The 17575-nt window shown below is 42.0% G+C and overlaps 1 protein-coding gene across 1 annotated transcript in view; it reads right to left on the bottom strand.

Moving 5' to 3' along the window:
* LOC309562348 (interferon-induced very large GTPase 1-like) overlaps positions 1-11854 on the bottom strand; it is a gene marked incomplete at its 5' end in the record, with an annotated part of 163386 nt that extends 151532 nt beyond the window's left edge. The window contains one exon of the mRNA XM_082266496.1: positions 4390-11854. Within this exon, the coding sequence (XP_082122622.1) occupies positions 4664-11854 (7191 nt within the window). The 3' untranslated portion in view covers positions 4390-4663. The remainder of the gene's footprint in view (positions 1-4389) is intronic.
* Between the last annotated feature and the right edge of the window lie 5721 nt (positions 11855-17575).

Below are 17575 nucleotides of genomic sequence, written 5' to 3'. Positions count from 1 at the left end.
AAGACTTTCTCTCCCGCTGAAAGAAATTATTCTATTGGGGATAGAGAATTACTCGCCATCAAGCTGGCCTTGGAAGAGTGGCGGCATTTACTGGAAGGATCGGTACATCCCGTGAACATCTACACGGATCATAAAAATTTATCTTACCTCCAGTCTGCTCAGAGACTAAATCCCCGCCAAGCTCGCTGGTCTCTATTTTTTGCCAGATTTAACTTCCGGATCCACTTTCGTCCAGCGAGCAAGAACCTCAGGGCCGATGCCCTCTCTCGTTCGTCTGATGTCACAGGAGAGGAAGTCAAGCCACAGCACATTGTGCCCCCGGAATGTCTGGTCACCGTGGCACCTATAGACTTGCGTTACCTCCCTCCCGGAAAGACCTATGTTTCTCCCCGTCTTCGCCTAAAGGTTCTTAAGTGGGGACATTCTTCTCTTCTCGCAGGACATCCTGGCGTCCGAAAGACTCTACAACTTATCTCCAGGAGATATTGGTGGCCATCCTTGGAGAAGGACATCTCTGAATTTGTACAGTCCTGCTCTGTATGTGCCAGAGACAAAACCCCTCGCCAAAGACCCGCCGGCTTTCTCCAGCCACTTCCCATACCAGAGACCCCCTGGTCCAATATCGCGATGGACTTTGTTACGGACCTACCACCATCTCACGGGAAAACTATAATTTGGGTCGTCGTAGATCGCTTCTCGAAGATGGCGCACTTCATCCCGTTGCCAGCCTTACCATCCGCACCTCAGTTGGCCAAGCATTTCCTCCGAGACATCTTCCGGTTACACGGCCTGCCTTCACATATTGTCTCCGATAGAGGAGTCCAGTTTGTGTCCAAGTTCTGGAGGGCTCTCTGTGGACGGCTTAAAATCAAGCTGGATTTCTCTTCTTCATACCACCCCCAAACCAACGGACAAGTAGAGCGGGTCAATCAAATCTTGGGCAACTACCTTCGCCACTTCGTTTCCTCCCGTCAAGACGATTGGGTCGACCTCCTCCCTTGGGCAGAGTTCTCCTATAACCACAAAGAGTCTTCCGCCACCAACAAGTCTCCCTTCTTCGTGGTTTACGGTCGTCATCCTCTGCCTCCTCTGCCGTTATCCTCCTCCTCCAGTGTACCTGCAGTGGATGACCTGGTGCAAGACTTTTCTGCCATCTGGCGTGAGACGCGCCTGTCCCTCTTACAGGCCTCATCCCGCATGAAAATCCAAGCGGACAAGAAACGTCGGTCTCCTCCTGTCCTGGTTCCTGGGGACAGAGTTTGGCTCTCCTCCAAGTACGTCCGCTTCAGGGTTCCTAGTTACAAGCTTGGTCCTCGTTATTTGGGACCCTACAAGGTCAAGAAGAGGATCAATCCTGTGTGTTACCAACTCCATCTCCCTCCCTCCCTTAAAATTCCCAACTGTTTTCATGTCTCCCTCCTCAAGCCTGCGGTCTTTAATCGCTTTTCCCCCAAGAATCTTCCTCCCACGCCTGTATCCGGTACCTCGGATGTCTTCTCCGTTCAGGAGATATTGGCCTCTAAATTGGTCAGGGGGAGAAGATATTTTTTGGTGGACTGGGAGGGCTGCGGTCCTGAAGAGAGATCCTGGGAGCCAGAGGAGAATATCTTGGACCGTAACCTCATCCTCAGGTTTCTGGGTACCAAAAAGAGGGGGAGACCAAAGGGGGGAGGGTACTGTAACGCTGAGCGCTCCGGTCCCTGCTTCTGGACCGGAGCGCTCGCAGCGTTCGTTCCAGATCCACTCACCTGTGCCCGCTCCGGCTCCCTCCACCGCTCCCCGCTCACATGGTTCCCGGAGCGCGCGCCCCTGCACCATAGGGCGAGCGCACGCAGGTCGTTTGAAATTTAAGGGGCCTGTGCACCAGTAATTGGTGTCTGGTCCAAACCTCCCTTCCTGTTTCCTGTGACCTGTTTCCTGTTACCTGTGACCTGTGACCTGTTTCCTGTTTCCTGTGACCTGTTTCCTGTGACCTGTTTCCTGTTTCCTGTTTCCTATATAAGTGACCTGCCCCTTCCAGCCATTGCCGGATCTTTGTTGCCTTGTTGCCTTAGTGAAAGCGTTATTTGTGTAATCCTTTGCCTGTTGCCGAACCCTTTGCTAACGACTATCGCCTCTGAACCTGTGCTGCCTGCCCTGACCTTTGCTACGTCTGACTACGCCTCTGCCTGTCCCTTTTGTACTACGCCTATATCAGCAGTCGGTGAGGTTGAGCCGCTACCAGAGGACACGACCTGGTAGTTACCGCCGCAGCAAGCCCATCCCGCCTTGCGGCGGGCTCTGGTGAAAACCAGTAACTACTTAGAACCGATCCTCCGGTACGGTCCACGCCAATCCCTCACTGACACAGCGGATCCACTCCCTGCACCGCTCCTGCTACCAGTCCGGACCCTGACAACTGATCTTAGGCACCACTACTTCAGGCAATGCCAGTCCACCTGGCTGCATCTTTCACTAGCCCTCCTGGCTGACTCTCTACACCAGCCTGCCCAATTTGTTCTTCCTTGGCCCTTCGGGCTGACTCTCAGGAAATCTCCCAGGGAAAGTATAGAAGATTTAAGCACACTGCTGTCTTCATGGGAGACTTTGTCCCCACAGTGTTGCACTACTCACTTTGTCCTCTCTTGCTCCCATGCCTCCAGGAAAGCTTCTTCCATTTGTGTTTTTGGCAGGATCCTTCCAGCACCTGAGCCCAGGCCCAAGGCAGGTCACCCCCCCCCCAGACTAGGGGGTACTTCTCACGGGCCACCAAGTCTCCTTAACACCGAATGTCCATCTTCTACCCGACTGTCCCTGCTGGCATGGCCCATGTCTATTTAAGGAATCGTCTCAGCCCCGTGCTGGCCTGCCTCTGGGGATTGGCCCCACAAATATTCATGGCAGCCCCTCCTAACCCCCACCTTCTAGTTCTAGAATATTCTCAAACCTTCTAGACCAGGGAGAGGTACCAGAGAGAGCTGCCAAGAGGAGTCACCCAGCCCTGGCCTCAAATAACCCTGACCCAATTCCACAAATCTGGTTATTCCTGGCCAGCAATATGCTTTTCTCCTACACTTACTTCTAGCACACGCTAGAGGGTGCTACACTAGGGATAAGTAGGCAGAAAGAGAAGAATATCTAGGGATAAGAGCATCTGCTCTTTGTATTTATTCTAGGTCTGTTATTCACAAAATACTAAAATAAACTTATATTTTTGGGGCTGCCATTTTTTACCTCTCCTCCTGAAAATACTAATTCACTGGCTGTCATTGTTATCCATTGGCTTCAATACTTTCTAAGAAACTGACACACAATGGTTTCACGAGGGAAAACTTCAGTCTGACTTTCCTGATCTGTTTTCTTGTTAGGTCAGTGGGGTTAATTTACTAAATGCAAAAAGGCTGTTGAATTTGCAAGGGAAATTCCTCTTAGCTTAGTAAATGTGATGAAATTCCCTTTGCAAAGAATACCCACTCATGTGCAAGGAAATTAAAAACACGTGATTGGACAATAGGAGTCAGCACCTCATTCGCTAAGCTAAGGTAAAATTCCTTTACAAAATGACAATTCCCTTGCAAAGTGAAAAGCCTGTTTCCCTTTAGTAAACCAACCCCAGGGTTTTAAAGTATTGAAGCAAGAGTCAACCAGGCAACTAACATTTTCAGAAGAAGGTCGGCAATAGCAGTCTCTGTATTTCTTTCAATATAGGGTTCCTAAAAAGCCAAGGTCAGCCAGGAAATAAGCATTTTTCTAAGGCAGGTTTGCAAGGGCAGCCTTTATATTTTCATTTATAAACAAGCTTTATAATGGAAAAACTGCAGAATAAATGTTTTAAAAATAAAGACAAAGATAACACACATATGATTATTTGGTATATATTTTTGTGCATGTTAATACAGATCAAAGAAAAAAGAAGCATAAGTATATACTGTAGGTCCACACAGTTTTTCTTCCTTCAATTACCTAAAGCCAAAGTTCGGGTATGAATATTTTTTGCATAGATACATTGACCCAGCTTAGAATGATTGGATGAGGTGGAGTGGTGGTATCACAATCCCCACCTCATCCAATCAGAGAACACTTTGCATTAATTGAGAAAATGCAAAGTGTTCTCTGAGTGAGCTGTGACGAGCGAGTGACCTCCTGTGTTCACTAAGCAGCAGTGCAGCAATTCAGCACAGGACCCAGAAGCTAGCGGCAATCACTGTAGTAGTGGGGATTATTACAAAGATTTTTAGCTTTCTTTGGAATCACCCAGGTATGACACACGCATACTTACACTGGACCAATGTAACTATGTAAAAATACCCATACCTAAAGTACAGCTTTAATCAAAATGTTCTTCTTAATTATTAAGATGATTTTCAGATTTAAATCTTCAGAATTGTTTTTGGTGGCCATTTTTTTCACTGTGCAGAGTTGTATGTGAGCGGTAGTGAGCTGGAAATATCTTCTGTAGATGTCATTCTGTACACTAATAGATAAGCTGCTTTTCACAGGTCTTCCTTCACCTTCAGAACAAGGATCATGACCGTATCCAATTCTCTGCATATGTACAATCCATCTAAAAATAAATCTTCCATTTAGGTTGCCTTTAAACTTTCCTAAGGGTTAAATATAAAGTATGTCTTTAGGTTCTTAGAAATGTCCATCCAATGTGTCAGGATAATTTTATTATAGAAATTTACGAATTTTTTATAAGTTCCTCAATTGCTTCATTTTTTGTTATATTAGCCCACTCAGATGGAATAGCCCCAAGGCCTGTGAATTTTAGGTTGTGATAGTTTTCAAAGTCACATTGGAAGAAACAAGTCACCCATTTCCAGTAAGACAATGATGTGTTGTCTGGAGTAATAGACCAGGTATTGTAAGGATGTCCAGCACTTCTGTATGATCTGTAAAGATATCGGTCATCACCACATTTAAAATGTAGATCACTGGACACAACACTGGTGCAGATATTAAGACAAAACTGATTTGTGCCTTCATATCTCCAACTCTTTAGAGCAGCAGGACGATGGAATGTAACACTGTGATCTCCATCATGCCCGGGTAAAGTATTTGTACATACAGCACTACAGAATGGACACTGTGCCCAGCACCTAGCAAACTGCTCAGATAGATTTTCATGAATCATTTTTACAAGATGGGTAAGATCGCATTTAGAAAATAAATCTTTGAGGTTTTTCAACACAGTTTTCAGAGCTTTTGTCATTGCCTCCTTCAAAAAATTTGTATCCTTTATATTCTGATATTTCACACTTTTGAGATCATTACTTGACAGCTTCAAATCACTTCCAAGCTGAGAGCAGAAAGTATCCAGCCATTCACTGATATCACCCTGTTTGTCATTGACTATTTTAGTTGATTTGTTGATGGCCTTTAATATAATATTCTCAAATTCATCCAGCTTAGTGTTTAGAATTTCTGATATGTTCTTCTTGTCTTTACAATATTGTTCAACACACTTTTGAATAAAATCAGCACTTGCAGATTGTGGATCATTAATATAGTCTTTATACTGCTGAAAGTTTTCCTCCTCTGCCAGTGACTTGAGCAGACAGAACTCTAGTTTTGATCTGTTTCCATTCAAGGCTTGATGGTTACTCTTTACCTCCCCAGCTAAGTGTATTGCAGATTTCTCATAGACACCTTCCTGGACGGCCTCTTCCAATTTGGTACACAGGAAATCTGCCAATGTTGTGATTTGTTTTTTTCCCTCACAGGAGATTTGAAAACTTTTCCAAAATTCATTTTTCTTACTTCCCAGGTAAACAAGGGGGTCATTCGCTTTTCTAAAAGCTTCAGAAATCGTGTGAAATCTGCAGGCTGCTTCCTGACACAAGAACAGTGATGCGTACAATGTAAACTCCTTTCTAAATTTAAATGTTTCTAGAGTGATGTTTATTTCAGATATTATAATATTCAGAAGTTCATGGAAGAAAACACTCTGATAATCTATTTTTTTCTCCATTTTTTCATTCATGTATTTATCCATTCTCTTGTTTAGAATTGGTATTATACGTTTTATTGTTTTCTGATCATCATCAGAAAGATTTTTATTCCACGATAGAAATTTTCGTTTGCTTGCAACATATTTAGTGAATTCTTGTAGTAAGTTCTTCCATTGGAAAGAATCCTTAATTGTATCAGCTATATTGGGTTCATTTTTGAAGTGTTCAAGTAACACATTTTGTAAATCGCATTTGATTTGTGGTGGTTCGGGAGTAAATGTTTCCTCCCTTACCGTAATGATCAAAGAATTCCACAGTGTGTTGAATTTTTCTTTCAATTCCTCTTCAGTGGTATTTTTTCCCTGCAAAGATAGGGCCAGTTTCTTGCTTTCAGCTAACATTTTATCTTCATATTTCTCACTCAGTTGGTTTATGGTTTTATTGTTGTTATTTGATTTAATGAGCTCTTTGGATTTTTTATGGATCTCTTCTATCAATTCATTTCTGACTGCATTCACTTTTATTTCAGTTTTTGCTCTCCATTGAGTTAACACCTCTCTGTCCCTATCACCATCAAAAAATGCCTTAAGCTCTCCTAGGACTGTGCTGTATATTTCTTCAAACTGCTTTTCTAAAGACATCTTATCAACCTGCTTTAGTTCATCTTTGTAAATTTGATTGCAGAATTTAATTTGAAGCGTCAACATGTGTTCCCTTAATTTCCATGTCCACTGACAGTATTTTTCTTCCAGTTTTTTGTATGCAGCAATTTCAAGTGAATTTTTGAAGCTGAATACAAAATTCTCATTAAGCAACGCGTTCCACAAATCATTTATTCGAGTTTTGAATGCAGAGATATTCAAAACATTGCGTTGCCCTTCCTGTTTTCCTGATTCTAGTATGATCCGTCTTAGCATTTGAACATTCTGACTGTAACTTGGATTTGGTGGAGCCATGGGAGGGTCACCTTCCCAGAGGTGGGCAAAGTAATGAATATGTGTGTTTACATCAAACTTGATGACCTCGTTGAAACATGTGACATCACACTGCTCTTGCTGTGCCGCACACAATGTCATTTCATCTAGTTTTTCTTGAAGCCGTCTCCTTCCTTCCATGTTTTTCTCTTTGGCTGTTATTTCCCCAACATTTTGATGAACAAATACACAACTGGGTTGTAGATTGACTTTCTTCATCCTCAAAAATGCTTGAACAGCAATCTGTAGGATGTCTTGCATTTCAGAAGGATTTTCCCCAAATATGTTGATCAATGTCAGGTTACCCAGGCCAATTACAAAAGTAGCCAGTTCATTGTCATGATTAAGTGTAGTTTTTTTTGAGAGCTCAACAGCTTTAAGTCCTTCTGTATCCACGACTAGCACATAGTCAAAGTTCATTTCCTGTCTGAGTTCTTTTTCAACCTCTAAAAGCTGCATAAATGCTCCTCTAGTACACCTGCCAGCGCTCACCGCAAACTGAAGACCAAACATAGCATTGAGTAAAGTGGACTTTCCAGTACTCTGTATACCTAATACAGAGAGGACATACAGCTTTTTATCTCCCAATATTTTAATCAGTTCATCCAGAATGGCTCCAATCCATCTCAGTGGTACGTGTGCAGCATCACCATCCATCAGCTCAATTGGATGCCCTGAGACCATGAGATTGGCTGCAATTTTTGGCAATTTGAAAAAATGTGTATTCTTTTTAGTACACGTTTCTGAAGCTTCATATATCTGTCCAATTTCTCTTAGAATGTGTTCAAGGCCAAAAGTTGAGACTTCAATTTCAACTGATAATTTCTCTAATATTTTCTCCATTGTCTCTATATTCTGTTTATTTTTATCTTTTATTTCCTTTTCCTTTTTTATTTCGGACCACTTATCGTGGTATTTCTGGTGGAGCCCTGAAAGAGTTTTTGAAGACAGATCATCTAAACACATGCTAAACCACCGGAGAAAGTACATTTTTGAGACCTGATTGTCTGAATGTAGATTTTTCAGGAAATTACTCATGAAGGGATTAAGGGGAGATGACCTTTCACGTTGTGTAATTCTTATTGTCTTCTTTTCAGACTCAATGTTGCTCCGCTGTTGTTCAATACTCATGTTATTATTTTGTTTTAGTCGGGTCACTTCTTTGTCGTACTTGCACCAATTTTTCCAGAGATCTCCTTGTAAAGGCAGAAATTCATTCTTCATGGTTGATACGTTTTTTTCTCTTAACAATGATAGTAAATCCTCTGCTTGTTCCCTTCCCTGTTTGCACTGTTCTTTGTCTTCATCCACTACAAATCCATATTTCCTGGCAATACTGGCACATGTGTCAAGTGAATATTTTTCCTTTGAAATAGCCAACAAAGATTGTATAGTTCTTGATATTTGTTGTAACAATTCTGCTTCATTTCGTTTTTTTATACCTATTTGTACTTTGAGTCCCTTACTTAGAAGAAGCTTTTCTTTGTCTGCACGCAGGCAAATTAGTGATTTTGAGGATTTAAATAGCCACTGTAGCAGTTCTTTCCCTTTTGTATCCAACTCAGTGAATAGAATGACAATGACTGAGGAAATTTCTTCTAAGAATTTAACTTGCTGATCATGTTCTGTGGCATCACCATGTAGATTGGTGAATGCAATGCAGTCATCAAATGTGTCATCCTCTTTTCCACCTGGAAAATACCAGGCAATCTCTGTCACTCCATTCATCAGAAAACCATTGTGTGTGCTTCCTCTGCAATGTCTATGAAAGAAGATATCATGCCTTTGTTTACTAATAAGCCAGTTCATTAACTGTGATTTAGAGGTAGAAGATGAACCAAGGCGAATGAAGGATATGATGGGAACCTCTGTTTTCTTAATGAACTTGTCATTAGGTTCTCCACCTTTATTTTTCCACTTCTTTTTAATATCCTGAAAAGCCCAAAGTGGGAACTCTATAGTACTTGTATTAGGAAGAGTTACCAAAATTGGAAGAGCAAACTGACAAAAGGAAAGTTTTGTGTAAAGATACTGTCTCATGAAATCATTAGCACAATGAAATACTGACATTTGGACATCCATTGGGTGAATAGAATTTTTCTGCTCCAAATCTTCATTTTCATCAACATCTAGAAATTCTAAAAGATCAGTTGTGTCCATGTTGTCTTCTTCTTGTATGCTCCCCACCTTTGCATGGACGGGTTCACTATTGCATTCACACTGCACATATCTTGCACGATAGTCCAACATAAGTAATTTCTGCAGAAAATGGAGAGGAAGTTGTTTTTCTTCAGAAAACCTTTCTTCAACCAGTGAAGGCTGATAAATCTTATGAAAATCAGCATTCTTCATTTTTTGTGGGTAAAATTTCTCAAGGTCCATTCTCTCCAGCAATAGTAAAAAGTCTTTGTCCATGCTGCTGTAATCAGTTGCTGTATCATTTTTAGCAGATGTTTTTTGCCCCTTGCATATATTATTCAACTCAGTGGCAATCTCATTTTTTTTCAATTCTATGTTTGATGATTCCCCATAGCTAAATGCTCTGAGGTCTTCTTCGATTGTGTACCATTCACGATGTTCTGCATATTGTTCAATAATTTTATCGACATCAGGAGAAATGTGTCCTGCCATGTGTTTCTTCATAAAATGTAGACGTTCATTTTTTTTTTCCAGAGACATTTCTTGGTATTCACCTGCAGATGTCAGGCCTGTGTACAGGACAAATGCTTGAGCCCGATCAGTGCACTGATTTCTGATGCTTGTATACTTCCTATAGGTTTCTTGCATCTGATATTTTAGAAACTTTATTTCCTGGTATCCTAAATTATTTTTAAAGTTGTAGTTTTGAACACAGTATCCAGAGTTGTTGGCAATACAGAGCAGCAGTAATTCTGTGTCTATTTTATTAGTTTTCCTTAGAGTGATTAGAAAGGAATACAATGAACGACTAATGTTCATTGTAACTTTAATCTTTGCTTGAGGTTGATCATCACTGGATGAGTTTATTTTGACAGTATCTTGCACAACTTCATCCATAGAATTCTTTAAAATACCAATAAGCTCTTCAAAATCAGATACAGTAATTCTATCAAGCTCATCCTTGTCAGAATCATATATCCATCTCATAATACGTGAAGCATTGGGAAAGTTTTCAATGGAATAAATGTAAGGATCCACTAAAGATTTTAATAAAGTTTTTATAAGATTTGTGTCTTCTGTAGATTTGTCTTTGTATTCATCAACAATACTTTCTAAAAATGCTTGCAGGTTTTTATCTGACAGACAAATAATTTTCCAAGCACTGTAACTTCCTGATGTTTTACAAAGTTCCACTTTAAAGTCATTTAAGTCTTGTAAGTGTTTTTCTGCATTATTCACATCCCAGAACGTCACACCCTGCAAGAATAAATTTGCTTTTTCTAAAGCATTTGGTACATTTTCGCCAATCATCGCTTCTGTGGTGAGACCTGTCTCTGACCTGTAATGGTCAATCAAACATGAAGCAAGTTTTAAATTATCTGTAAAGTCATTCTTGTGATTGTCCACAATAATCTTCCATACTGGTATCAGCTGAAATCCACGATCTATGACACTCCAGGTTTTGTTACTGGTTATTAAACCAGATTTCCACTGTGGGAGAGAATCCGCCTCTGATGGGCCTCCAGTTTTAGTAACTGACAATTGAACATCTTTGTGAAGGCTGGATGTTTGTGAAAAATGCACAGATCCCTGTGTATTTGTTTTTGCCCAGTCAATGTCTCCTCCAGATCCAGCATAACTGACACCCACATACATATTCAGTGATTCAGATGTCATCTTTTTTGCTTCTTCCATCTTGCTGCTGTCTACTCCTTCCATGGATGCCTTCCACCAGAGTATCCCACCAAAATGTATTGGTCCAAGATTAGCATGTGAGCCAAACCTCTGGAAAAACTCTGAGCATTTTGTTGACAATATGGGTGAATTTGAATCAATGCTTAATAACTTTTCTATCTCCTGTAATGCATTTAATGCAGAGGGAGAAAGTCTCAGCTGATCCTTTTTGAAGTAACATGATGCTAAAGGAATGTAATTATATCTGGTGGTGCAAATGTAGCCATCCTGAACTGACTGCTTGCTTGTGTGCTCAGACTCTACAGAATTGCTATAGTTAGAACTACTTTTTAGACCAAATCCCATGAAGCCTGCAGTAATGAAGCTACCTAAACTTAACCCAATTTTCTCAACTGTTTTACAAAAAATTGATTCTGTTTTCTGAGAGGTAAATTCTTTTTGCTCAAAAACAGGACTTTGTTCTGGTCCAACAAGTTTTAAGCCCTCTGGGATACACAGAAGTGATTCACGTTTCCTAAACATATCTTCTGCATTTTTGGTTTGGAAAATCCCCTCTAGTGCTAGGCCACCAGATGAATGTTGGAGGACTTCTTCATCGATTAAGTTTTCTTTTTTTGAATATGACTCTTCTCTGAGGTTAATCTGCTTTTCAAAGTAATTTATACTATCCGACAATGATTTCTCAGGGAATGCAGAGTATTCAGAAGGAATCCCCAGACTTGTCCACATTTCTTTTTCATGCTCTTTAACAAAGCCATCATTTCGACTTTTCCCTTCAGATGTCATTTTTTTTAGCTCTGCAATAGAATTATGTGCTTGTTTGTTTTTCTCCTTTTTGCATTGGTTTCTCTTTTCTTGCACTTCAGCAATATTTACACAGCTGTAAGGTATATTAAACAATTTATGTAATGCCTTCTTTTCCCAGGGGTGGCGAACCTTTTTCTCTATCAAAGAGTAGTCTTCAGGCTCAGTATACTTTAATGATTTAATATTTCGTATGCCCAAACATTCTTCTATGATCGAAAGCCAGTATTCAGGATCCAAACCAGTCTCCTCCAATTTATTTTTAAGATCAGTATTGGCAGAGTAGCCATTGGATCCATGATCTGACATCTCTATAAATACAATAAAAAATATTTTAGGTAAATCAATTTCAGTTTAAATCTATACACATTTCATATGTTAGAATCATTTGTCAATAAATTGAATTACTGGGTAAATTCACCCTTTTTTTAATCCTTTTTTTAATTTTTTTTCCAAAATGCCCAATCATGAAAATACAGTACATCCAATTATAACTAAAGGCACCTTTTCATAAAAAATGAAAAGGTGTTCTAACTCCAACAGGCAGAGGTTAAGGTAAGGTAAGTATAAATATAACTTTTGTTTTACTGGTATATTTTGGAACTACTAATATGAGATTATTTTTAAAGGGGGAGGAGGAACAGAAAATATCAGTGGACTTTGTTTTATTGCAAGGTCCAATTTAAATATTTCTTAAAGCAGATCAATGGTCAAAATGTAAAATCATATACTCATTTCTAAATTATATTTTAATTAATTCAAGCCGACACCTCCAAGTGCTGTGGATTCGGGCGCAAAGCAGGATTTGGGACCTTTTTGTCCCTAATCTCCTTCCATCCCTCCCTGGGATATCGCACTGTCCCAGCCGCAGCGGTGGTTTCACTTACTTCCGCTGCGGTCTTGCGGACATGCGCAGTTTGTCACGCCCGCGCCGGAGGTGACACGGGACGCCTTTACGGCGTCTCACTTCTGGTGGGATCACTCCCATTTATACCCCACAAGGCATGGACACTAACACAAGCGGCTACTCAGCCGCAGAAGTTCGCGTCCAAGCCCATGCTGCCTTAGAACACCACACAGGTAAGAACACTCCTGGATCTTTGATGGAACTAAATTTTTACCTTGTCCTGTCTCAGCACACTTTATTGGGGATTCATCCAGCTACACAGATGGGCTCCCTATGCATTCAGGGGGATCCTATACATACCCTTCTCTCTGGGATTGCCTTTGGGATTTCTAGGTACTATCCTCAGCCAGTTTAACTGTTGCCATTTACCCTATTGGTATACTGATGTATTAGCCCTTTTAGCCACCAACTATTATGCCTAATCTGGCACAGACTACGTTACTTTTTAAAGATTGCTCATTAATTATTACTTTGGCTATTTATTTATATCCTCAATGGGCTCCATCAAACCTAGGGCGACTGGCGGTATACTCTATCTTCCGTTTTTCCGTTTTCTCATATATAATAATTACTTTCTTCTAAATTTTGGGCTTCCCCTCATTATGATTATATATATATATATATATATATATATATATATATATATATATATATATATATATATATATATATATATATATATATATATATATCTTGTCCCTTTTAAGAAATTTATGGTTACTATTATCTACTAGCCCAAACTGCATGGTACGTCCACCATCAATATATCCTGCTGGATATATACCCCCTCTGTTGGCTACTATTACCCCTACCTGGTTACCACATGGGTTTGGTCCGGTCCACAATGCCCTTGTGGCATATTTGACTCTGCACAGGGTCAAATTTGGAGATTTATCTGCCTTGGACGATATGGCTAGTTTGAAATCACAGATATCAAAGTTGACTGTCTCTTGTTGAAAGGTGAGCACAGTAATATCATTGAGTGTCTATGCTCTATATGACACCAGACATGCACACTCTAGATTCATCTAGGTGTTTATTAGTGAAAAAATGTTTTCTATACCTGCTCATATAAATCTTTTTTGTATGTTATAAAGGATACCAATCAACCATAATGGTTCCTGATGAAGCCACTTTTCACCTAATTGGCGAAACGAGTCGAACCTTATGAATTAATATGATTGTCCTTTCGCTAATCCTTTGATATGCTGTATCAGATGTAATGTATTGTATATATTTTTCTATCATGTTTTAATTCATTTAAATAAAGATTTTTTAAATAAAGATTTTTTGAATGTTTTACATTCTATGTTGTGCTCTCTGACTACCAAACCATATCCATTAAAATACAATGGTTACTAATCCACTGTAATCCCCTGGTCCTCTATTAACGATACAGTGTGATTATCTATATACTTATGCTGTTCAAGCCCACGCCTATTACTCTGAAGCATACTTAAAGTGGTTCTAAAGGCTGAAGGGTTTTACTTTCCCTCAACCTCCCCTAAAATGTATGTGAGCCCGATCTCGATCCAGCGATGTGCACGAGAGCAGTGGCTCGCCTGACTCTCTCCCTCCTCATTGGCTCAGACACAGCAGTGAGAGCCATTGGCTTGTAAAAACAGAAAAGAGGAGGGGAAGAGACAGTGCCACTGTCTAAGAATAGTAGCCATAGGAAATTCAGGGGAAAAAAAAAAAAGTATTACACTCACATACACATAGATAAAACACAGTATATTCATATGTTCAGTGGAGAATCAATCAATGTCACCTTCTTAAGAATACTATGATGGATATAAAACAATAAGAAAGAGGAGAGAGGGGAAGCACACCACTCTGTGTAGTATTAATAAAAGGCAATGAAGATAGTGTAACACTGACATTACTCAATGTGGCCTTCTGATAATTCCCAATAGAGATGTAAGGAGGGGGGATAACAGGGTAGCAAGCAATAGTGCTGCAAGTAAAAATGACTTGCTAAGCTATTGCTAGACTTGCAAGGCTTCACAAGTTTGTTGCACAATTGCAGCAAGTCCGCATTGCATGTCTCCAGATCAACTTTCTTTGCAAACATTCTGCAAGTCTGCTGCAGGTTCTGGTTCACTTATGTTGTGCAATAGTCATCCTACCATATGGGTCACGGCGGCTTAATTTTCATGCTGTAGACTTGCAGAGCACTTGCTCTAGACTCACCAATGCAATTTTGCTTTTGCTAGAGACTTTCCATGTAAATCTGCTAGAAATTAGAAAAGTGTCAACTAGAACTTATGCTACAAGTGCTCTGCAAGTGTACAACTTGCCAGTAAAAATGTGCAGCAAGTTAACAGACCTACAATTTAATAGAGATGTCCCGAACTGTTCGCCGGCGGACAGTTCCCGGCGAACACCGCTTGTTTGCGTCCGCCGCTGCCGGCGAACATATGCGATGTTCGGTCCGCCCCCTATACTTTATCATTGAGGCAAACTTTGACCCTGTACCTCACAGTCAGCAGACACATTCCAGATAATCAGCATACCCTCCCTCCCACACCCTCCCACCTCCTATAAAAAAGCAAGGGCAGCATCCATCTTAGATCATTCTGAAGCAGTGTGTTGGTGAGAGAAGGGAGAGTGCTGCTGCTGCTGTTAATAGGGACAGTTGTTAGTCAGTGTTCTCGGTCTTGTTAGTCAGTGTTCTCGGTCCACTCCTGCTGTAAGGACAGCATCCTGACAGCACCCCAAAAAGCCCTTTTTAAGGCTGGTATTTCAGTAAAAAAAATTTTGGGATATATATATATATATATATATATATATATATATATCTATATCTATTGTGCAGTTGCCTGCCCGCCGTGTGTGAGATGCCACAGACCCACCACAGACTGTACTGTGTGCACACCACACTCATATCGGGTGGCACAGTACCTTGCAGTTTAAAAAATAATTTTTTTTTTCCTCTGTCATAATTGCAGTTGCCTGCCGGCTGCCAGTGAGTGTCAGGTCCACAGACTGTACTGTGCCCACTGCCCAACACTCATATAGGGTGGCACAGCACCTTGCACGCATAGTACCACAAATCTAAATAAAAATGACAGGCAGAGGCAGGCCACCCCGCAGGGGCCGTCGTGGTCGTGTTGCTGTGATTTCCTTTGGCCCTAGAATAATGCCCAGTGTTCAGAAGCCACGTACCCTGAACTCAAAAAATTCTGAGGACATAGTTGACTGGCTTACACAGGACACCCAATTTTCTACAGCTTCCGCTCGGAACCTTGATGCACCATCCTCCTCCAGCTCAGCTTCGGGCACCTCTCAATTTACCACTCGCCCGCCCGCCGGCACCACCACCAACACTAGCACCACAGCCGCTTCACTTGATCTGTCAGAGGAGTTATTTACACATCAGTTGGAAGAAATAAGTGATGCGCAACCATTAGTGCAAGAGGATGTAGATAACAGGGATATGTCTCAGTCAGGCAGCATTCTACACATGGACGCACATTGTGATGATGATGATGATTTTGTACCTGCTGCTGCTGCCTTTGCTGAGTTGTCAAGTGAAGCGGCTGATGATGACGATGTGTCCGTGGATGTCACCTGGGTGCCTGCTCGAAGAGAAGAAGAAGAGGGGGAAAGTTCAGATGGGGAGACAGAGAGGAGGAGGAGACGAGTTGGAAGCAGGGGGAGGTCATCGCAAGGAGCTAGTGGCACAGTCAGACAGCATGTATCGGCACCCAGGGTAAGCCAGACAGCACGCCCATCAACGCAAGCTGTTGCCACCACCAGAATGCCGTTATTGCAAAGCTCAGCAGTGTGGCATTTTTTTTGTGTGTCTGCCTCTGATAGCAGCGATGCCATTTGCAACCTGTGCCAAAAGAAACTGAGTCGTGGGAAGTCCAACACCCACCTAGGTACAACTGCTTTGCGAAGGCACATGATCTCACATCACAAACGCCTATGGGATCAACACATGAGTACAAGCAGCACACAAACTCAAAGCCACCATCCTCCTCCTGGTCCAGCATCTTCAGCCACGTCAACCATTGCTGTCCTCCTTGCCCCCTATCAACAACCCGCCACTCCGCCTCTCACCTTCAGCAGCTCCTGCTCATCTGCCCACAGTCAGGTGTCTGTCAAGGAAATGTTTGAGCGTAAGAAGCCAATGTCACAGAGTCACCCCCTTGGCTGGCGTCTGACAGCTGGCTTGTCGGAACTCTTAGCCCGCCAGCTTTTACCATACAAGCTGGTGGAGTCTGAGGCCTTCAAAAAATTTGTCGCTATTGGGACACCGCAGTGGAAGGTACCCGGCCAAAATTTCTTTTCACAAAAGGCAATCCCCAACCTGTACTCTATTGTGGAAAAGGAAGTCATGTCATGTCTGGCACACAGTGTTGGGGCAAGGGTCCATCTGACCACTGATACCTGGTCTGCAAAGCACGGTCAGGGCAGGTTTATCACTTACACTGCGCATTGGGTAAACCTGCTGGCGGCTGCCAAGCATGGAATGGGTGGCTCTGCTGCAGAGGAGTTGGTGACACCGCCACGACTTGCAGGCAGGCCTGCTGCCACCTCCTCTACTCCTCCTACTCCATCCTCTTTGCTAACCTCCTCGACTGAGTCCTCTTCTGCTGTTGCGTCTTGCTCCACACCAACTGCACCCCCCCAGCTCCCCAGGGGCTATTCCACATGCCGGATACGACAGTGTCACGCCGTCTTGAGGTTGACTTGCCTGAAAGCAGAGAGTCACACCGGACCAGCACTACTGTCCGCCTTGAAGGCACAGGTGGATCAGTGGCTGACCCCGCACCAACTGGAGATCGGCAAAGTGGTGTGTGACAACGGAAGCAATTTGTTGGCGGCATTGAATTTGGGCAAGTTGACACATGTAGCCTGCATGGCACATGTGTTGAATCTGATTGTACAACGCTTTGTGCAGAAGTACCCAGGCTTACAGGACGTCCTCAAGCAGGCCAGGAAGGTGTGTGGCCATTTCAGGCGTTCCTACACGGCCATGGCGCACTTTTCAGATATTCAGCGGCGAAACAACATGCCAGTGAGGTGCTTGATTTGCGACAGCCCGACACCTTGGAATTCAACACTCCTAATGTCTTCGACCGCCTGCTCCAACAAGAAAAAGTTGTCAACGA

This window comes from Pelophylax lessonae, assembly GCF_965119305.1.
Source record: "Pelophylax lessonae genome assembly, chromosome: 8".
Classification (NCBI taxonomy): Eukaryota; Metazoa; Chordata; class Amphibia; order Anura; family Ranidae; genus Pelophylax; species Pelophylax lessonae.
This window is presented reverse-complemented; position numbering and strand designations above follow the sequence as displayed.